Genomic DNA, 23691 nt, shown 5'->3' with positions numbered 1-23691 from the left:
GGGGGTGGGGGGTAGTGTCATTAATGACTAGACTAAATAGGGCTGGATACAATATCAATGAAATTAGATGGGAGCAAGTCAATCATCAGCGCAGTAATTAAAATACATCATCAGCATTTTCAACCCCACACATCACTGAGAGATAAGCTTGGGAGGCAGTATACTGCACCCAAAAATTACAGAATTTATCTGATCTCCCGTCACGGGAAGAAGTCAAATCTTCCGTGGACATAATCCCATTGATTCGTCTAGACTATTGGGTTAGAGTGGGGGAGAGGTTTGTCTTCACAACGCGGGAATGCACGCTTTCGCTGCATTTAAAAGATGTTTAGGCACCGAATTAGGATACTTTTTCCTTATTCAAATGAAGGAGTTTCAATTCAGGCTTGTCACGAAAATTCACATCAGTCAATCCCCTTACAATATTCGCTGCTTTTGACCAAAAGGGAGTTAACAAAGTACACTCCCAAAATATGTGAAGCAAAGCTACCTGCATCCACTTTACAATGCCAACATCGGTCATCTGCACCTGGGTACATTTTAGCTAGAAGTGGCGGCACTCTATATCAATGGGAGAGTAGTTTAGTAGTTTATATGTGTTACTAAGTGCAGCCTTATGACCTGCATATATGAGCCATTCTCGTTGCTCAGGAGAAAATGTAACATTAAGGTCCCTTTCCCACTTAGTAATATATGGCAAGTACGGAGGGGCAAGTTCTGCCACAAGCAATTGGTAAACTAATGACAGGATCCCATGCATGAGGCTAGTGGCCACACAGACAGACCCCAACTGCGAAAGGGGATGCACAAATTAGTCGATGGAGGAAGCTCAAAAAACAGCGCAATTGAATGCTACACCAAGTATCCAATTCTGGGAGGGAATACTCAGTTTGAAGATCAGAAACAGTCAGCCACTCTGAACCTTGAAGAAAAAGAGGCTCTAAAAACCCCACGTTCCCTCCAAGAACAGAATCTAACATCAGAAAGGTCGAGCTGGAACCTGATATGTTCTAGAATAGGGGAGGGGTAAACATCTAGTCCAGTCGCTTTAAAATGTTTCTGTACCATACTCAAAGTAGTCCCTATTAAGGAAAATTTAAGACATAAAAAGAGTATATCAGGTGGGGCCCACACCGCTCCAGCTAGTTGAACTGGTGAAAGTGCATTCTCAAGCGCAACTCAAGGTTTCTGAGCATTATTCTTACTCCAATCAGTCGTGCAAAATATATAAACTTCTGAACCACTAGAGGGTCCAGGAAGGTAAAACCACCCTTCATTTTCGGCAACTGAAGAATCTGCTGCCGGCTGGTTTCCCCCCCCCCCCGACAAAGCGAAGGAATCTTGTCTAAACTTACACAGTATTTGCTGAGGCACATGAACTGGGAAAGTTTGGAGTAAATAAAGCAGACGGGGCATCACGTTCATCTTTAAAATATTACATTTGCCGAACCAGGAGAATGTATTCTGTTTCCAACGTTGTAAATCTCTTCTAACTGTATTTAAAAGTAGTAGGAAATTTACATTGACAAGTGAAGACAAGTGTCTAAATACAATATAGCAGATTTTGCCCATTTGAAAGGAAAAAAAGGGGACAACGCCTCCACCATCCTATCTAGAAGAGAAATAGAGAGCGCTTCAGATTTTTGTAGATTGATCTTGTATTTGGACAGACTAGAGTATTTGGTAATTTCTGCCAAAAGATTAGGAAGCTAAGATTTGGGAGAAGAAACATAAAAAGTATCTGCATCTGCATAGGCAGAAACTTTGTGATCCACCTTTTGCACACAAAAACCTTGTATATTAGGGTTATTCCTGATATGTCTTAGAAAAGGTTCCAAAATCAAAAAAAATAGGAGGGGGGAGAGGGGACAACCCTGCCGGGTGCCTTTACTGATGGAAAAGGGCCTTGACAACACACCATTCACTTTAATCTGAGCCATTGGAGTAGAGAGAGTATAGAGGTTCGATCCACGTTACTAAATTGGGGGGGGTAAGACCGATATGGACCAGTGTTGATTTCAAAAAGTCCCAATCCACGCGGTCAAAAGCCTTTTCGGCATCCGATGCTAGTAACATTGCTTGAAACCCATGTGAACGTACATAATTAATGAAGTTCAGTGTTCTGATTGTATTGTCTCTAGCTTTGCAGCCAGGCAAAATAACCCTCTGGTCTAAGTGGATAATAGCCTGAACCAAGGAAGTAAGGCGTTTAGCTAGAATGTTGCTAAAAAATTTAAGGTCACAATTTAACAGAAATCAGTCTATAGCTAGAACGGTTGGGTTATTTGTCAGGTTTGAGAAGCAAAGAAATTTGGGCCGCCAATGTGTCTCTAGGTAACACTGCCCCACCCGTCAAGGCGTTGAATGCTGCTAAATGGTTTGAAGTGATCACTGACAGGAACCTCTTGTAAAATTGCAAAGTGAGCCCATCAGGACCAGGCGCTTTCCCGGATGCCGCACTTGAAATAGCCAAAGCTAACTCCTCTGCTGTAATCCTAAAGATTCCACTAACAGCCCTGGGAAAGTGGGCAAACCTGAAGACTTGAGATATTCTCTGAATAAATCTGCTTTAGCGTTAGCAGGTTCTCCTGACCTGGTGGCATCCAGGTTGTAAGATTTAGCATAAAATACCCTGAAAGGTCTCCGCAATGTCTGAAGAAGTATGGACCAATCCACCGGAAAAAGAAGAAACAATGGGGATATACGTTCTCGTCCTCTTTTCCCAGACAGCCTGGGCCAGTGCTCCACCACACCAGAATATTCATAGTAATATCCTTTGCACTTGGTTAACAAATTTCACTTTGAAACAGAGCAGTTCCGTGATATGTTCTCTGCTAAGTATGATTTGTTGCTCGATCTCAACTGTGTGCTGTTGTTTGTGAGTAATTTCTAATTTATGTAAATCCGCCAGTAATTGGTTCAGTCTTGCTTCCTTCTTCTATCTTACACTTATGGCCTTGCTGGATAAAAACACCACGGATTTAGCATTTGTGAGCTTCTCAGATGGACAGTGGATTATCCACTGAGGACTCATTCAGTTCAAAAAAGGACAATTTTTGTGTGTACCTCTGGAGACTCAACAAAGATTTATTAAGCCTCCAGGAATAAGCTGAGGCTACCTTGGATGATGTTTGCAATGATAACAAGACCAGGGCGTGGTCCGAAATAGAATTTCCAACACCTTTTGTGGAGGAAATGATCTTGGGTATGGAAAAATGGTCGACAAGAAAAAGATCAATTCTGGAATAAGATTTCTGCACGGAGGAGTAGAAGGTAAAATACTTCTTAGTTGGGTGAAGGATAAGCCAAATGTCAACCAACTAATGCATATGCAGAAGGCGTTTGATTTTTCGTAGGGCTGCATCCCGTATAGCCGACGCTCCCCTAGTCACATCGGACAGACGGATTGAGAGGCCAAATTAAAATCCCCCTCTACAATCAACATGCCTTCACTGATATCTGCAATCACTGCCAGCAAAGATTCCAGAAAAGTAACTTGGCCAGTGTCAGGGAAATAAACATTTACAAAGGTAAAGGTATGAGAATCGACTATGACTTTAATCATGATATATCTGCCCTCTGGATCTGAGCGACACGCCGTAAGGGCCCAGTGAAGTGACTTATGAAGTAGAATGCTCACACCTTTTGTTTTGGAGTCTGCGGAGGTACTGTGGTAAGATTTGTCAAAATGACGATCGGTCATTCTTTGAATCTGCCCAAACTGAAAATGGGTTTCTTGCAAAAATGCCACCTGACATTTACATCTATGAATTTTTCATAGCACTATAGAATGCTTAGTAGGCGAACTTAGCCCTTTAATATTTGGAGAAAAAATTTGTAATGCCATGGAAAGGGGAAAAAGAAGGGGGTAAGAACAAGGTGATGCCTCAGATACCACAAAACTAGGGGATAGAGAATACACACAAAGGCACCACCAAAAATCCTAAATGCTCCAAGAAGAATAAAATCCTTGGAAGAAGGTGGAGCAGCCCTAAGTGGGGAAGTGGTACTCCACAGAGGTGAGCTATGGCCCACCAACAGCAGCAATAGATATCAATGAATATGTAAACCCGCTCCAGTGCTCCAAACATCAACAGTACAAATAGAACAAATCTCTCACATCATCATACAGTGCAAAAATGGGAGGAAAAAAAATCAAACTTCATGGAGAGCACAAACACAGCAGTCTATCCAGAGCACCTAGTAACTAGATAATCTGGAGAGACTGCTTGAGCTCAGCCCCTGATGGAGGCACAAACATCAGATAATAAAATACTGGTTTGAAAAGTGCAAGGCAACATGTAATAAACAATTTGCAAAAAAACTGTCTCACATAAAACTGCCAGCCAACTATATAAAATTATGAGGAGTCCATTCAGTGATAAGGAAAAAATGTCTCGCCATACAGCTATCCACCCAAATGAGGTGTACATAACCAAAAAATAGTAAAGCCAGGTACCAAATGTGACGATCAATCCTATCTAGGGCCTGATTGTAGACAGATCAGCTGACCCGTGCGACTGGACTGGCGCGCACAAAATATGCTTCGTGGTCTTGCGCCCCTGGTAAAGGGAGGCAGAACATCTAGAGGTATCTCCAACCAGTCGGGAATGTCTACTGGGGCCACTTGCAAAAACTCAAACAGCGCTGGAAACTGGGAATGTCTGTGTAAAACAAAACCCCATTCATATTAGACTTGTGAAGTGCCAATAGCATCCAACAAGGGTCGTACTACACGACGCATCCTCAAGGTATGGCTGGATAGGTAAAGCAAAAGCTGAAGAGGTGCCCCATCGAAATCCATAGGACCATTTCGCCATGCCTGGCGCATTATTTCCTCCTTTATATTGTAAACAAGAACCCGACATAGCACATCTTTTGGCAAAGATGTAAGTTTTTGATGCTACCTCTTGATTATCTAGCAAAAAAGGCAGAATCATTTCTGTCCTACTCTCCAAAAAATACTGATATTTCATTCTGATACCACTTGCTATCTATCAAAAAATCCATAAAAATTTCTGTATTTCTATAAAAAAAAAACCTAGATATTTCATTCTGATTCCACTTCCTACCAAAAAGCCATAAAAATTTCTGTATTACTCTCAAAAAAATACAGATATTTAATTCCTGATACCACTTGCTATCTATCAAAAAAGCCAGAAACATTTCTGTATTTCTCTCAAAAAATACAGATATTTCATTTTGATAGCACTTGCTATCAAAAAAGCCAGAAAAATTTCTGTATTTCTCAAAAAAATACAGATATTTAATGCTGATAACACTTGCTATTTATCAAAGAAACTGTTTGGTACAGGTGCATTTTTGCCCGAATAAGTAAAATGAGCGGTAGACGCAGGGGAAGGCGTGGTGTTTGGCGACCTGCAGTATCTGGCAGGGGGCATACTCCCTGGGAGTCCGCCACTGTAGGACAGCAGCAGCACAAGTTGTCAAACAGGTCTGAGATGTGTGTGGAGCACCAATACGCTGGTAGATTTACTGAGAGGGCGTACTACATTTATACAGCCACGTATGTGGAGAGTATATGTGGAGAGTATTGTTGACTGGGTCTCAGGGGCCTCAAGTGCAGCAGACTCTTCTTCTGCAGCAGCAACCCAGCACAGCCGTGACAAGAGCAAAGACAGGAGTTAGCGTGGCAAATGTGCCTGTACCTCCCGATGACTCCCACTTGTTGTTTGACGAGCAGCCTGAGGATATGTCATTGCGAATTTCAGAGCAGGAGGCAGACTTTGAGACCCTTGGAGAGTGTGGTTAGCACTTGCTAGGTGAGGGTTCTGCATCAGTGGCTGCATTTGCAGAGGTTGGCTTAGATAAAAATGAGGATGATGATGACTGTGATGTCACCTGGGAACCACCAGTGCATGTAAGGGCTAGCAGCAGTTCCGTGTGTGGGGTTGGACACATTATTCCAATACAATCAACCCAGGATAGGGTGTCTGCACTGCCCTGCAATTTTTTGCTCTATCCTTTCTGTAAGCTGCCATTGAAGACCTTTCTGTATTTCTTTTTCTAGGCCAACAAACACACAAAACAATTTCATTTTTTTTAGAGACCCGGTGCTCTGGACCAAGTTGTCTCTGGTATCTTTACTACTTGGTTGAACCTTCTTGCTTGGACCGCAATTTCTGCTTTTGTCCAGGTTTCTCCCTTTGCAATTTCAAGCTCTGCATTTTTGCCTTGAAGAGTTTTCTCTAGCTGTGGAATCTCTTGTGCCCTCTGCTGATGTTCTTGCTCTAGTTCTATAATAAGTTTCTCCGCGGCCGCCTCCTTTTGCATTTTATCAAGATCATCTAGTGTTCCCTCTAGCTCCTCTTCCAACAGGCCCCTCTCTTTCATCATTTCTTCCTGTATATGCTGCAATTCCTGACGCAGGGAAGTCAAGCTCTGCTCATTTATCTGAGATGCTGCAATTCCCAGTTTATGCTCATATTCCTGTTCTTTGCTGGTTAGTTTCAGTCTGAGGTCCTGTTTTTGCTCTTGGGAATTTGATAGATAATTCTCCAGGTTTTTATTTTCTCCTTTGAGTTCCTCAACTACAACTTTTTGGGTTTGGTTTAATTCCTCTGCCAAACTTTAATTTTGAGTGGCCACCTCTTTTTGATTTTCCATAAGAAAAGAGAAAGGAAAGTTCTTTTCTTTAAGGGATTTAAAGCTGCTTTTGATGTAGCTAAACTTTTCTGCAGTGTTTCAATTTGTTCTTGAAAGCTGGCTTGAAGACAGATGATCTGCTTGTCTATTGCATCCAGTTCATTTTTTTCCCTTTGGAATTCTTTATCTTTTTCCAGTTTCTGTCTCAGGTTTGGCTTAGATCCATGCAAAGTATGTTTGCACAGCTGCACAGGAGATGTTGGTTCCACTCTCTCAGTGTCTGCTTGTCCTTCACCATTAGAACCTTTTTCTTTTCCTCCGAACCTTTGAGATTTCTCAAATGACACGGGTCCCTTGAGACCATCAGCCATCTTTACATCATATGATCCTGGAGCAGGAGCACAATCAACATTCTTATTGAACCTTTAGATAGGCGCCTTCGGGAAGGACATGGTTGCTGTCGCTGTAATCTTCAATGCACCCTCTGTAAAACGAACATGACAAATGTAGCATTCATACAGCTTCTCCCCAGAACTAGTTCTTATGTGCATGTGACGATCAAGATTTGAGTGTCTGGGACAAGTATGGCTGCACAGCTTACATTGGAAAGTTTTCTTTACACATTTCTCTTTATTCTTGGTTGGATTTGGAGGCTTCAGGTTTCCCAACCTTCTTTTAGCATTCACTTCTACAATAATTTTCTAATTGTGAACTGTTGTCATTGATTATAACTTCTTCAGGTCTCTCAAAGACTTTGCTAGATGCAGCCACATTTTCTAAAGCTGCAGCAACATTTACCCCAGAGTCTTCATTTTCACCAAAGTCACAAACTGCGGCAGCCTCTACATAACTTATGTAGGGGACAGTTTCAGGCTCTTCCCTTCACTACTGTCACCAACACCTACAGGCTCCCCACTGGCCATATAAGTTATGGCCTTAACCACTTCACATTCAATGTCCCCATTAGCTACGGCCCCCTACACTGTCCATGTGAGGGGAAGCCTCAGCCTCTTCATATTCACCAATGTCTCTAATAGCTACAGCTTCTATACTGTCAACATAGGTGATGGCCTCAACCTTTTTCTCTTTTGTTCCCTCATTCTCTTAATCTTCAGACTCAACTGAAACAGGATTCCATCTCTTAGCTTGGACTTCAGTAAGCGGAAACTTTTCCCCAGTCCACACAGGAACACATTCATCAGCTTGCACCTCAGTCAGCACTAAAAGCATCTTCCACAGTAATACTTTCAGCAGTCTGAACTTAACATGAAACAGGGACACTTATTTCAGCCTGCCCCTTTTTCACTGGATTCCACTGTAGTTGGGACATCAACTTTGGATTGCTCTGCCACAAGAGAAACCAAAGTAGACACAACAGTAATTTCTTCTACTACTTCTGTCCCACCACTGTCTAAAGTTTCTTCAACCACTTTGACTTTAGCAGAATTTTGTAAATCTTCACCTGATTTATCAAAAGCTGCATCTAAAACAAGACTGGTAATCTTCTCTTCAGCTGCTATGAAGGAACATTCTGTCTCTTAATCATTACCAGTATTTGTTTGCTCCAGGGTAGGCACACAATATTTTTCCTCCCAATTCTGTGCTGCCAGTTGCTGCACCACCAGTCAGCATTTTTTGATTCTCCGCTGGCATTCATGTCATCCACTTCATGATGCAAACTAGCAATATCATCTACCTTCCTACCACTTCCCACACCACAGACCGCAGCAACAGTGCTGGTGCACAAAACATTTTGGTTTGACCCTTCTACGTTTAATCACAAATTTCATATATTTGCATTACACACTTCTGGGTGTCATTTACGATGCACTACACCCAGCTCTAGATGCCAGTTACCAATGCCGTCCACTCTCCATCTCAGGGTCAACCGCTTCTTCCTCCTGCTGTTGCTGCTGCCGGCTGTCAGTGCTCTATTCACTAAAATTGTATTACAGACTTCTAAGTGTCATTGACAATGCACTACACCCAGCTCGAGATGCCAGTTACTAATGCAGTCCCCACTGCCTCCTTCTCCTGCTGTTGCCTGTCAGTACTCCATTCACTAAAATTGTACACTGCTGGGTGGCATTGACGATGCACTACATCCAGCTCTCCATGACTCTTACCAATGCGGTCTCCCTGGCGATAGCTGACCAGAGGCCACACATTGCTACTGCTCTCGGTGACCAACGCTCTGTTTCTGGTCCACCATCCTTTTGCCTAATGTCACCGCATTACTTGTCCACAACTGTATGGGTGTCATTCCTAACACATGCCATCCAGGTCATGATGCCAGCTAGCAATTATTATTTATAATAAACTTGATTTATATAGTGAGTAAACACATTATGGAGCTATATAAAATAAATAAGGGTGCGTACATTAAAAAGCAAGCGTTGTTCTGCTGATTTGATGGCAGAGACTGTTGCTAGTGGGTTGAGTTCACCCTTTCTCAATGTCCTAATGTTTATGCTGCATTCTGGACGCTGTCAATCACGCAAATATCCTATTTGACTGCCATTTTCTGGAAAACCACAAGGTCTTTTGGAACTTTTGTAATAAAAAAAAAAAAAGCAAAGGTAAAACTTTTATTTAAGATGAACACCTCCCTGTTTGAGCAGGCCACAAATCATGGAAGCATTTCTAGAAGTTTCACGGGGTGCCAACCTTTGAGAAAAAGATCCATACTAGGCTTCTGAGCTACAATTTTCTTAAAACAGACAGGATGTTGACCACCACAAAAAGCACAGTTGTGCTTGGTTTTACAATTAGCTGGAAATTTACAAACTATATTGTTACAGGCGAAACAAACACTTTGTAAAACTTAAAAAAGGGGCATGGGAAGGCCGATAAGTGGGAGGCTGAGTAAGAAGTAAATTTAGCCACAACCCATCTTTTACACCATTATTTCATACCAGAGTGTACTGAAAATTTTTGGTAAAATGCCTCATCATAATACAACCAGGATAAACCTGCAATATTTTTATATGCTTCCAAAATATTATAAATATGTTGGAAAAAGGCCACTACTCAGGAGACTTTTCTGACACTACAATAGCAAAAAATACAGAAGGCTTGAAGCCAATTGTTTAAGGATTTTGCCACTGTATGGTGCCCATTCATGCTCTCCAGACCTTTTTGAACCCTTTTCAGATTTAAATGTAGAATCCTTAGCAAAGGGAAGAATAGACAATAAATCAATATATACACATTTCCAAAACGTTCCCTAAGTGGATTCAGAAAGGTGAAAAGCAAGAGGCGAAAGTTCGCAAACCATAACTTTCTTTATTATTATCATTACGCAGTGCTGTACAAAGTTCATAGACATGTCACTAGCTGTCCTTCTAATGTCCCTATCATAGTCATGTCATTACCACAGTTTAAAGTCAAATTGGGGGGAAGCCAATTAACTTAACCATGTTTTTGGAATGTGGGAGGAAACCAGAGTACCCGGTGGAAACCCATGCAAAGACAGGGAGAACATGCAAACTCCATGCAGATAGTGTCCTGGCCGAGATTCGAACCTGGGACCTAGCACTTGAAAGGTGAGAGTGCTTACCACTGAGCCACCGTGCTGTGCTGCCCCTTTAGGTGACATTCAGAAAGCACTCTAGTAGTAGAAGGGGAAGGGACTAGCTCAGGAACCACAAAATTTGCCCAAACACCAACAGCTGCATTGCAACCCTGAGACACTGCAGGGGTTAAATGATTAACTAGTTGCAAGAAAGATTTAGCTAAAAAGTTGACAACAATACCATGATGAAAATCTCACCAACCTTTGCACCTTCAAGTGCAGAAGGGTCATCAGAAGCGTGGACAGGAATGGCACTCTACATCATCAACCAGCAAAGTAACAGAAGCCATAACAAGATCCTGATGGACATGCGAGCCAACATCCATGCTGGTGGAGGAAAAACCATCTGGGAATCGAGCACTCCCAAAAGCAGGAAGACATTAGAATCAGCAGACATGATGAATGGAGGCTTCTTCGTCTTCTTAGGCACAGTGGCCCACAGGAAGTGATAAGGAACCGGGTCGTGAACTGCTGTGTCATCAACTCCGAGAGGGCTGTGGAACCTGAAGCCCCTGGTAGATGTATCGATGTAGGCAGCAGTAACAAGGAAGAAGCTGAATGAGTATCAGAGTTGGGGCAATCAACCAGCGCAGGAGGAAGCAGGGCCGGCAAGAGGGGACATTGCAGGAAGAGATTCAGAAGGGAGATTCAAGCAATGCAGAAGCCAGGATTTACTGCCGGGTTCCCCAGGTCTTTCCAGGACACGGCAGAAAGTCAACTTCATGGCTTGAAAGGAGAGTAGCTGCTACCTATTTTGTTATGACTTGACTTAGGGATGTGGCCTTGGAAAGATGAGATATAGAGTAACTCTAATACTTTTTCTAAGCTGCTTCATCAAAGACATTTTCCAACAGTGAACTAACAGTCCTTTTCTCTTCTTATTACAATACATTTTTATTCAAAGTAAAGAAAGTGGGTTAACAAGGTAAACAAAAGGGTTGGAAAACATAAACAGTCACAGGAAAAGCAAAAGCATCTTTTTTACATTTATACAGAGATAATCTTATTGGATATCACTGCAAAATTACACAACAGTTACATTAAAAAGATCTCCTGTCAACAAACCACCAGTTTAATACACAGAGGTGGAAAAGTGTAAATGGGTATGGTGTAAATAAGGAGGGATGATGTAGGTTGGGGGATCCACATCAAGAAGGAAATGGAAATGTGGAACAATGAGCGGACCATGGGTCCCAGGTAATTTCAGAGACGTGAGGTGTGTCTTTGAGAGTACACGTAAGCTTATCGTTGATCCTAATCCAGTTCAGTTTTTGTTGGGGCTAACGGAATGGATGCCAATTTCCAAGCCTATGCCAATTCATTTCTGGCTGCCAGCAGCACATAGTTGAAAAATTTCTTAGTATGTTTCATCAAAAGTATGTCGATTTTACTGAGAAGGGCACTCTCTACGTTGGGGGAGATGGGACTTTGTATTATTTGGGAAATGAGATCAAAGGTTTTTCCCCAGAATTCTTGTGCAACCGGGCAAGACCACCAGATGTGTTTCATGTCCCCTACACCTGAGCAACCTCTTAAACATAACTTTGAGGATCCCGGGAAGCTCCAGGCAATCCTGGTAGGCACCAAGCGCATTATAGTTTTGTAGTTCAGTTCAATAAAGCTTACATTGAGAGAGATCTTTGGTAGGCTGAGGGCTACTTCAATCCACTTCTCCAGCTCCCATGATGGATGTAGATCCTTTTCCCAAGCTTTAATGTATGGTAGGTAGTTTGGAGGTGGGGACTGATAGGGCAGAGTAAATAATTGATATCTGCCCGGAGGAATCTGCTAACCTTTTACAAGTATTTTCAAAAGTTGTTTTGCAGTAAGGGGGTTTTACCCTGGGACATTTTAAAAGTTACAAAGAGTGAAGCTGGGCATAACCAAAGTATTCAGAGGGGGGTATTTGCAAAGTTTGAATTACATGATTTAAATTGTTTTCCTACCAAAAATTAGGTCTCCCACCCTGTTAAATCCATGATCACTCCACCATTTAAACTGATGGGGTGAAACACCTGGCCGGAACTCAGGGTTCCCCCAAAGCGGAGCAAGGGGCGTCTAAGGCGAGCTAATGTTAGTAAGGTGTTTCATTTTGTCCCACACCAACAGAAAATTTTGAAGAGAGGGCATGTGATCTTAGGTCTGTTACGAGAGGAAACCCACATTAAGGAGGCCTTTTCTAGAACAAAGTCGGATGGGCTTCTATGTCTACCCATTGGGGTTTGTGAAATAGTAGAGTGGTGAGGAAGAGTTGTGCAACCTGGGCAGCTCTATGATAATGTCTGAAGTTAGGAAGTCCCTGAGCCTTGAGGGTTAGCATTGTGGCACGGTTGATCCTGCTCCCTTTGCGGCCCCAAATGAACTTGATCCAAGGATCTACGTGGGACTTGATAGGAAGCCTTCAAAACAAGTAAAGAACCCTAGGCAAAATGATTATTTTAATTGAGGCCACCCTTCCAATCCAAGATGGTGGGTGGACGACTATCTGTTAAAATCTGCAAAAATGTATTTAAACAGCGAGCCATGAATCTGAATAAAAAAGCTGGAGAGGATCGGAAGTCAGCTTAATCCCCAGATATGGTAAAGAATCATCAAAAATCATCAATTTTGCCACTCCAACGCGAAAGCCTGTTGCAGAGTAGAAACAGTAGTCTGATCTAGAATATTATTCATGGCCATCAATTAGGAGTGGTTTACCTGTAAAGTGGAGAGGTCAGCGAAATGTTTGAGCTTTTCTGTTCTTATGTAGGCTCATGGCCTGACCGTGAACCGACTCAAAGACACCAACTCCAGAAGCTTAACCCTATCAGGTAAGATGTTTTATCTACATAAGGCAAAAGGGAAGGGATAGTAGTTAAATCAAAGGTGGGGGGCCTGGCAAAAGAGCTCTCTCTTGTGTGGCTGGCATAATTCCATATCAGGCAGCTATGCATTTGCTATGCTCCCCTCTGAAGAGGCCCAAAATGTGCCAAGAAAATATTCCCAAAGTCATTACACTACCAGCACCAGCCTAAAACTGTTTAAACGGTTGATCAAGAGGTTGACAAGAGTATCTTAGGAGAAAAATTAGTCAAAGCTGTGATCTATTCTGTAAGGATATACAGTGAAAAAAGTAGTGCTCAGCTGATGGGATAAAAAAAAAAGTTACAAACTATTTATATAGCATATTTCATATTGAGCCAAACGTATGTTTATGTTTTACTTTTAACATTCTATATTTAACTTTTTTTGCAGGAATAAAAAAGGCGGAAACATATATTCATCAAATAAAAAAAATATATTTCACAACATTGAAAATTTACACTCATGAGGGAAATAAAGGGAATATATTACAGCACATGCCTTGCTGAAGGGGAGTATTGTACTCAACTGCAACATTTAACAAGGTCACCAAAAAATTAGACAAAAAAAAGAGAGAAAAGAAAATGAATGGAAAAGGGGATTTAGTTGGGGGAGGATAAGACCAGGAAAGAGGTATAGGGCTGGTTGGTATGAATTAGCATATGATTGCCTATGTAGTGCAGGCTTCTACAGGGAGAGAGTGTGGTCTGGACTGTTAGATCAGTTCAGCAGATTCTACAGATTGTCTACAGTAGAACTACATACCAGTTTTTTTTTTTTTTTTTAGCCTTGACTTCAAAAAGGAAAAAGCAGACAATACTACTAAACATTCAGTTTCAGGATATGGGGTAACTGAAACGTGTATGTGTCAAAAAGCTGTATGCATTGGATTGTTACTGAGCATACACAGGTTTCTTGTTTTGCTGAACTTTATTACACAAATTGATTTATTAAACTGGAAACCATATATTTTATTAACAGGGTTATAGCTTAATTAAACCTAAGTATTGAAAGGTGGCAGTAACTAACATGCAGCAGATCACAGCTGCGACAGACTAAAACAGGCCTGCCCCTTTTATTTGTTTATTTTTTTTTTACCTTCCAGACTCACTTATGCAATCCCTGCCAATTTAAATATAAACAGTTCACAGTATATTGGTGTGGTGGTCAGTGGGAAGAATGCCTCCTAATCTGATGGCGAGTAGAAAAGAATGCCATACCTACGGATAGCCAAAACGATATTTGGTGTCTGTGATAACTGACTTAAAAGGCACTGATTGGTCATTGCTCTAGGAACCCCTAAAACCTCTGGAGGAACCCTAGGGGTTCCCAACGCAGTTTGGCTCTTGCCCTTTCTCATTTTCCTGCCGGTGTTCAAAAGGGTGCTACCACTTGCAGGTATTGATTGGGATGATTTATTTTTAAAAAATAGTTAAAAACTATTGGTGACAAACTAAAAATGTTTAAAGTGCAGTTTCAGGTTGTTTAGTGCACACTTTGATGAATATTATTACAAATATTTAGACTACCTTTTTTTATGCAATTTGTTCTGAACACAGAGATCTCAAATAGAGATTATTAGCCTATTTGGCAGCTACAGTCCTTGATGTGTTGATATGTGGCAAAATTGCCAAAAAGTAGCCAGAGATTATATCTAAGTATTCAACTGCATACCAAGCCAAAAAACGAGAGATCTAATTTAATTTAAAAGGGTCTTTCTAAATCATAAGGTAAAACCCTTTTCTTTGAGCCAAAAAAGGAACACAGACACCCACATGCCTCCACTCATGAGCATAAACAGAATGGTATGAGCTGTTTTCTTCAACTGGCTCTAAAAAAAAGGATTTTAGGGTTTTACAAATCCTAAAAATGTTTTTATTTGAATTGGAGGAAAAAGGTTTAGCAGTCAGTTTTTGAGTCTGCTTCCATTAAGAGAGATGTGTGCTTCGAATTCTGGACACATTCTTCATAATAGCCTTAAGAGTCAAGCTCTTGTCCTTTAGCCAATGCAAATCAGGCACCAACCATGGTTTGTAAAGCAACATTAAGTCAGAATAGAGGGAAGGGCTCACCAGTGAGAAATTAATTTCTTTTGTTACACAGGTTGAAAAAAAGTTAATCATGTTCAACCACTAGGGAAATAAAATTACTATAAACTAGCATATGCTAGAATTAACCCTATGTACATATTTGATCCAGAGAAAGACAAAAAAACCCCTATAAAGAATGGTTCAATATCCTCCAACGGGAAAAAATCCTTTCTAATCCTGCAAGGCTATCTGATGTTCCCAGGATTAAAAATCTCTAGTGTTTTTAATTTTAAACTTTAATACCCAGTTATATTCTGTGCTTCTAGAAAAGCAACCAGCCTTTTCCTAAAGCAATCTTTAGAACAATCTAAAGCTACTTCCTGAGGGAGCCCACTCCACATTTTCACAGACCTTTCTGTGAAAAATCCCTTTCTTAAGCAGAGATTAAACTTCTTTTCCTCCTGACGCAAAAAGTGCCCTCTTGTCCTTTGCAAGAAGCTTAAAGTGAATATTTGTGAAGTGAGTTCTCTATATGGAATACTTATATTTTTATATAGGGTGATCACATCCCCCCCCCCCCTTTAAACGCCTCTTCTCAAAGGTGAATAGATTTAGTTCAGCTAATCCCTACTCATGGCTGAGCTCCTCTATTCCATCTTCAGTTGCCCTTCTCTGCACTCTCTCCAGGTCCACAATATCCTTTTTCTGGTATACACAGGAAATGAGGAAATCAAAAATGCACATCTTGCCCAAAGCTGTTCAATGAGGCAGCTTCCTATAGTAGCCCAAGTGATCAACCTACTTTTAAAGCGAGTCTTAAAAGGGCTAGCTCTGAATAAATGCCAGCAGTGCTAGACTTAAGTCATCTGCATCTGCAGACTAGCTCCACAACATATGGTCCACTTGGTCGAATGTAAGGTTCAGTTGAGCAGCATCAGCTCCTACCGGGAATTTCATCAAGTTTTCATGGCTTTTAAGGCAGTTCAGCAATGGGCAAGAATCAGCAGGAAAAATTAGGAAAAACAAGCGATGATACTGATCATGGGAAATAGGATCCTTCTGGTCTTCGTAACTCCAGTGGCTCGGTGTAGACAAAAGAGGGGCCCAACACAGAGGGTGCTACATGCAACCTCCAACACATATATAGTAGGCAAACAGGTTAGTGCAAAGCCCCAATCTACCTCTCTATAGAGCTCTAATAAGTTATCCTCCCTCTCTTGAGGCACCTTGCAAGCTTCTAAGTGTCATCATGATGGGCTCAGATTTCAAATCATACAACAAATTTTGACCTACATGTGAAACATAGTTACATAATAGGTTAGGTTGAAAAAAGACATCCAAAGTTCATCCAGTTTACCACTAGGGAAATAAACATATCCCAGATGTAAAACCCTATGGACATAGTTGGTCCAGAGGAAGGCAAAAATAAACCCCTGGTACAATTTGCTTCAACAGGGGAAAAAAATTCCTTTCTGATTCCATGAGGCAATCAAATGTTCCCTGGATCAACAGTCACTGTTATTTTTTCTTTAAAGCCTTGATACCCAGTTATATTTTGTGCTTCTAGAAAAGCATCCAGCTTTTTCTTAAAGGAATCTATAGTAGTTGCTGAAATTACTTTTTGAGGGAACTGATTCCTTATTTTCACAGACCTTACAGTGAAGAATCCCTTCCTTATCCAGAGCTTAAAAACTTGTTTTCCTCCAGGCACAAAAAATGCCCCCGTGTGCTTTATAATGATCTCAAAGTGAATAACTGGGAAGACAGTTCTCAATATGGACCATTTATATATTTATACAGGATGATCATATCTCCCTTAAACATTTCTTCTCAAGGGAGAATGGATTCAGTTCAGCTAATCTCTCCTCATAGCTGAGCTACTCCATTCCTTTTATTAGTTTAGTTGTCCTTCTCTGCACTCCCTCCAATTCCACAGTGACCTTTTTGTGAACAGGTGCCCAAAACTGGACTGCATATTCCAGATGAGGTCTGACCAATGTTTTGTACAGGGGCAAGATTATGTCTTGATTTCTGCAGTCCATTCCTTTTTGATACAAGAAAGTACTTTACTAGCTTTAGATATTGCAGCTTGGAATTGCGTGCTGTTATTAACTCTTTGATCTACCAGACCCCCCAGATACTTTTCAATTTCTGATTCCCCCAAATGTATTCCCCCTAGACAGTATGAAGCATGCATGTTGTTATCCCCCAAGTGCATAACTTTATATTTATCTATATTAAATGTCATTTGCCATCTGGCTGCCAATTAAACGATACATCCAGGTCGATTATAGACATCCTGTATGGAATTAACCACCTGGGCGTTACACTGATGTCTAGATTTCTGTACCAAAAGCGTTACACTGTTTTTCATGAATTTTTTTTTTAAATTGTAGACCTGTAACTTACAGAAATATGTCCAAACAAGGGTCTAGTAGATATCATGAATATAAAAAATGTTTGAAACACACAATCATGTAAAAAAAAAAAAAATACTTTTAATAAAATTAAAATACACAAAAATAAGCTTAAACAAGAATACATAAATAAATGAAAAATACTGAAAATGCGATAATTCGGTATACTGTATAGTAATATATTTTTCTAAAACACCTCCCTAGTGTCCAACGTCACATACCTATAGACAAAACCACATAAATATATTTTGTATTATTTTGTATTGGATTGGATACAGAACTTTGTATTGAATCAAATACAAAATATTTGAATTTCCCGCTATGACCCCCATCGATGGGCGCGCATGCACGGACATCATCAGGAATCGCCGAGGGACGCGTACGCGAACGCCGGGTATTCTAATTCTTTCCAAACTTCTGTACTTACATGCAAAAAGTGTTAAATTTTTTGCATGGAAATTTATTTTAGATTGTAGGCTATAATTCACCGAATTACTCAATTATTACTTATAATTCACCAAATTACCGCATAACTCGCCGAAATATGTCCAAAATTTTAGAAATTTAATAATAAATTTTTTTTTTATAAAACATAAAAAAAAACTTTAAAAAAAGTTCGGGCAACACAGAGTTTAGTGTCATCTGCAAACACAGAAATGGTACTTTTAATCTCAAACTCTATATCATATATAAGATGTTACACAGTTAAGGTCCCAGCACTGAACCCTGGGGTATACCACTAATAACCTTAGACCATTCAAAGTATGAATCATTTATCACTACTCTCTGGCTGCGGTCCTTAAGCCAATTCTCTATCCATTTACAGATTGACTTTTCTAAACCTATTGCTCCTAATTTGCATATTAACCGTCTGTGGGGTACTGTATCAAATGCTTTAGCGAAGTACAAGTACACTATATCCACTGTCTACCTGTTTACTTATTCCCTTATAAAAAGAGAGTAAATTTGTTTGACAACTTCAGTCTTTCTTGAAGCCATGCTAACTATCACTCATAATAATATTTTCTAGCAGAAACTCCTCTATGTGGTTCTTTATCAAAATCTCTTGGACCTTTCCAACTATGGATGTTAAACTAACCGGTCTGTAATTACCTGGTAATTACTTTGCTTCTTTTTGAAGATAGAAACCACATTGGCCTTACGCCAATACATTGGTACCATGCAAGTGACTAAAGAGTCTCTAAAAATTATAAATAATGGCTTTGAAATAACAAAGCTCAGCTCTTTGAGGACACATGGATGTAGTTCATGGGGTCCTGGTGCTTTGTCAACTTTAATTATGCCCAAATGTTTCTCAATCATATCAATGTTGAGCCATTGTGACTCATTAAAGGCAGTGACATTGCTATTATGAATTTGGACTTGAGCTCTGCCATTTTCCTTTGTGTACACAGGCCTCAAAAAAGTGTTTAGTAAATCTGCCTTTTCTTTATCCCCAAATACCAACCCAGGGACATCCTTTAATACATAGGCAGATCTGATCCTTTTGCTAATAATATATTTTTTTAATTAGGGAGGGGGGGGTTGCCTTACTTTCCTTTGCAATCTGTCTTTTCATTTTAAAGCCACAACTGATAATTTTAGCCTCCTAAACTTATTACCCATTGGAATATATTTTTCAGTGTGCTTTTGTAGAATAGACTTGAAACATTCCCATTTCTGTTCTGTGTTCTTTGAGAACAGTCCCAGTCACAGAGAGCTGCCGTTAATGTTTGGAAAATTGTCTTAAAATTAAATGTTTTTATCTTTCCTGTTTTTGCTTCCTGTTTACAGCTTTCATTAAATGAAATTAAATTATGGTCACTGCTACCCAGATTCTCTTTTATATTCCACTTGAATATAAGCTCTGCATTGTTAAAGAGAACTAGGTCCAGCAGAGTATCATTTCTAGTTGGGGCTTCTATAAACTACCATAAATTTATCTTGTATTAAATTCACAAATTTCCTCCCTTTTGCTGTTCCTGTAGTGCCATTACTCCACTCAATGTCAGGTAGTTGAAATCTCCAAGGATTAAAACATTTCCTTTTTTTGCTGTTTTTTCTGTCTGTGCTAGTAGTTGATTCTCTATTACTTCCTTAGCACTGGGGGGCCTAGTGCAGGCTCCATAATTAATTGTGTATTGTACATCCCCACATTCAACTCCACCCATAATGCCTCAAACCTCATTGCTTGCTCCATCAACAATTTCTTCTTTCACATTCACTTTTAGATCACTTCTCACATACAGAGGGACACCACCGCGCTTTCATTTGACACTGTTTTTACAAAAGAGAGTATAACCAGGAGTAATGACAGCCCAGAGGACATTTACCACTCAAAAATGACTGAACTAAGAAAACTTAAGAGACACGACAGATGATATTGATGATGATAACCACATGACTCCCTCAAAAAGAAATCAGCAAAACACTATAAGAGTTTGAGAAATACCTGAATTTATAGAGTTAATCTCTATTCCTGTCATATTTAATAGTCTTTTAAATAAACCTAAGGTATGAACATATGAACGAATGAACAAAAAAATCAACAGAGCTCATAGAGTTTTGGGGCCTGAAGACACACATTCTGTCTGTCCTTTTGATAAATAAGCCATAATGAGGGTGGCCAAGTTGCAAGACACTTTTAATGGAACTCCAACTGCAGCTTGACATGTCTAAGCACACTTTATCCTCAAAATGTGCTCTCTGGCCCATCCTGCAAGCACCGCAAACAACCAAGAACACATGGGGCTTCTCTTTCAACTGATAGACTATTGTGAAGACAAGTCAGCATCTTTCCATCATCCTGGGGACTTGCCTAAACATCTGGGCACTCCTAAATGACGGAAATGCCAATTACAGAACTGGCCTATGCAACCCTCTCTTTTGACTGCTTCCGTGCATCCTCAGCGGCAGACACAGACATACAAATTTCCCCATCTACCCCCAGGGACTCTGTTGGTGGATACCATTTCTAATTTTGTTATTTTTCTACTTACACACATATGTCCTTTCTTTCAGATCATGTCTGGCTCTGCTGTTTCTCCTCATAAATGCCTAAAGAACCCCGATTTATTTTGTTATATCTGTGGCAGTTTCACCATTCCCAGTCAAAGGGCGAACGCCAGCACATTTGTAGAGAAAGCCTATTTGGCATATTTCAAAGTTAAACTTAGTGATCAAGATAAGTCTTGGGCCCCTCATAAGGTGTGCAAACAGTGTGTTGAGGGTTTACAGATGTGGACAAATGAAACACGTGATAAGATGCCAATGGTTATACCTTTGGTTTGGCGAGAGCTAGGAGATCATTTCAGTGACTGGTACTTTTGTATAGTGAAAACTTTAGGATATAACAAGAAAAATAAATGTAACAGAGTATCCTAGTCTACCATCGGCTATACGCCCAGTGGCTCATCCAGATGAAATCCCAGTGCTGGTTTTCGTTACACTACCCTCTCTTCAAGAACATGATTATGGTGATGAATTAGGTGGCAACAATAATAAGGAGTTTGAAAATGAAGAGGACTCTGTTCGTAAGAGATTTGATCAGCATGAGTTGAGTGATTTGGCACGTGATTTGGGACTACTGAAGAAGGCTTCAGAACTCCTAGCATGAAGACTGCATGAGAAAAACTTACTTGAAAAAGAAACAAACTTAGTGTACTTTCGAACCAGAGAAATTGCATTTCTGCAGTACTTTGGAACTAACAGTGGCTTTGTGCAGTGCCATAACACACCTGGTTTAATGGAGGAATTGGGAATTCCAATCTATAACTCAAATGAATGGCGACTATTCATCGATAGTTCAAAGCGGAGGTTAAAGTGTGTCCTCCTTTACAATGGCAATATATTTGGGTCAGTCCCAATAGGCCATTCAGTTTCTCTTTGTGAAGAATATGCAGACATAAAGAGAATCATTGAGTTGTTGCAATATCACCAACACAATTGGGTCATCTGGTTTGACCTTAAAATGGTATGCTTCCTTCTTGGTCAGCAACGCGGATACACCAAGAATCCCTGTTATCTGTGCATGTGGGACAGCAGAGTTTGTGAGAGGCATTGGGTGGAAAGGAATTGGCCTCCAAGATCTGCCCTAAAACCAGGGGATCCAAACATTCTACATGAGCCATGTGTTGATAGAAAGATTATAATTTTCCCGCCTCTGCACATGAAACTGGGTCTGATGAAGCAGTTTGTTAAAGCTTTGATTCAGCAGCTCATTAAAGATGAACATTTCATCAGGACAATGTCAGAAGTCGAAAAGAATGCTTGGTTATCATTCAAAGCCATTGTCAAGGACCTTCTTGGAAACACACAAGAATATAATTACACAGAAATTGTCCAGAAACTCTTGCACAGCTACAAAATGCTTGGTTGCAATATGAGCATCAAGGTCCAACTTTCTAACTTCCCGGAAAACCATGGTGCAGTCAATCATGAGAAAGGTGAATGATTCTACCCAGATTTGAAGGTCATGGAAGGACGGTATCAGGGTAGATCGGATGTACATATGATGGCTGACTATTGTTGGAGCATCCGTCAGGATTGTCCTAACACTGAACACTCCAGGAAAAGCTTTAAGCGTAAATTTTTACCTTGACCGCTTACCCGATTTATTTTCAAATGTTTTACTGTAAAAAGAAATGTTATAGAGTAACCATAAATCCTTTGTATGAACAAAAGAAATTTAAATAAACAGTACATTCAAGTTATTTCAATATTTTTACATTGTATGTAAAATTTGTATGTTTTTTGACTTAAATTGAGGGTACCCTGTATTGTAAAAACTGGACGTGAAAGCAAAAAACTGGGGTCATTTTTGGATTCACCACCCAAAAATTAGAAAAAAACAGGTGTAAGATCTAACTCAACAAAAAATGCGTTCCCCAGTGTAATTAGTGATGGCAATTCTTATGTAAACTCCAATACCCAGGTTACAAGATTGTATCGGGCACTAGGGCCCAAACTCGTCACGTTTCGCAGAACCTGTATGCTTTATCAGGAGTATTGGAACATAGGATGTACACTAGAATTTTCTTTAAAAAAGAGGAAAAAAGTTTTCAAATATCAAAATATTGAGATATTGGGTTATCTTTATATATACCAATATTTGCACAATACATGATACCAAAAGAAATCAAACTTGCAATAAAAATGCATGTTCATTGAACAAAGTAATGGTGGCTCACATTACCCTGGACCAGGACTGGAATCGCTTAGGCCACAGCAGCTAGCAAAATAATTATTAAAGGATAAATAAACCAAGAAAAAATAATAAAAAGATTATGAATAGCAAAAGAAAAACTGGTATCTTTGCCTGTATGATTTATATGTGCTGTATGTCTACTCTATAAAGAACACAAGAAGAAGTGGAGTTTATTGGATAATTAATTTTCTCAGCATAATAATAGTGTTGTAATTCTATCAGATAAAGGTAAGTATCTAAAAAATTTAAATAAAAAAATCCTGTGTATCTGCCTAGCATACTAAATATGTGGATGACAAAAATCTATTTAGTTCCATTAAATAAAACACTAACCTTAAATAACAAGGATAAAAGATATGTTTCCCCTTCCTCAAAAATTCTCACATCCAAGTACATATCATATAAAGTCTTAAGAAAAAAAAAAAAAAAAAAAAATAAAAGGGAAACCAAGGGTTATTCCAAGACAGGTTTAAATCATTTCAGCTGTGTTCCCAGGGAGCAGAAACTTGGATTTTGCTACCAAAATCCAAAAAGAAGCTAAAGTTGAGGTAAAGATGCCCTGTGCTGCATAATGTGGCTATTAGGCAGTTCCTTCAGGTCCAGCGTGTAGTGGGACCCGTCAGTGTCCTCTCTCCCTTGTGTCTTTTATGTGAAGATGCCCCCTCCCCCCTGGAGGAGGGGTAAACCAGAAGTGGACAGCCACAGAGTGTTGGAATGCAGCAGTTGGTGGATAGTCCATGCGTCATAAGGTAAATTCAGGACTAATCCAGATCTTATGATGTTGCTGCCATGGACCTTCTCTCCATTATGCTCCTTGCACTATTTCTTCATAGTTCATTTAAGTATGTAACCCAATTTCCACTAGTGCACCTACCGTATTTTTATACATTTTACTCATGTTCGATTACTGAGTGCATTTCATTACCTTTTATGATTGATTGGCTCAATAAATCTTTTTGAACTGTACTAACTAATATAAATTGTACATTGTGACAATTTTACTGTATGACTTATGCC

The 23691-nt window shown here is 40.0% G+C and overlaps 2 protein-coding genes across 2 annotated transcripts in view; both read right to left on the bottom strand.

The window, feature by feature from the left end:
* Positions 1–23691, bottom strand: part of POLD1 (DNA polymerase delta 1, catalytic subunit) — a gene marked incomplete in the record, with an annotated part of 178980 nt that overhangs the window by 15212 nt on the left and 140077 nt on the right.
* On the bottom strand, positions 6064–7058 carry LOC140341150 (uncharacterized). Its single transcript, XM_072426702.1, is given in 2 exon segments — positions 6064–6492; positions 6591–7058. Coding segments are annotated over 2 exon segments (897 nt in total).

This window comes from Pyxicephalus adspersus, chromosome 11, assembly GCF_032062135.1.
Source record: "Pyxicephalus adspersus chromosome 11, UCB_Pads_2.0, whole genome shotgun sequence".
In the NCBI taxonomy this organism is placed as follows: Eukaryota; Metazoa; Chordata; class Amphibia; order Anura; family Pyxicephalidae; genus Pyxicephalus; species Pyxicephalus adspersus.
Note: the sequence above shows the minus strand (reverse complement) of the source record. Positions and strands in the feature narration are given on the sequence as shown.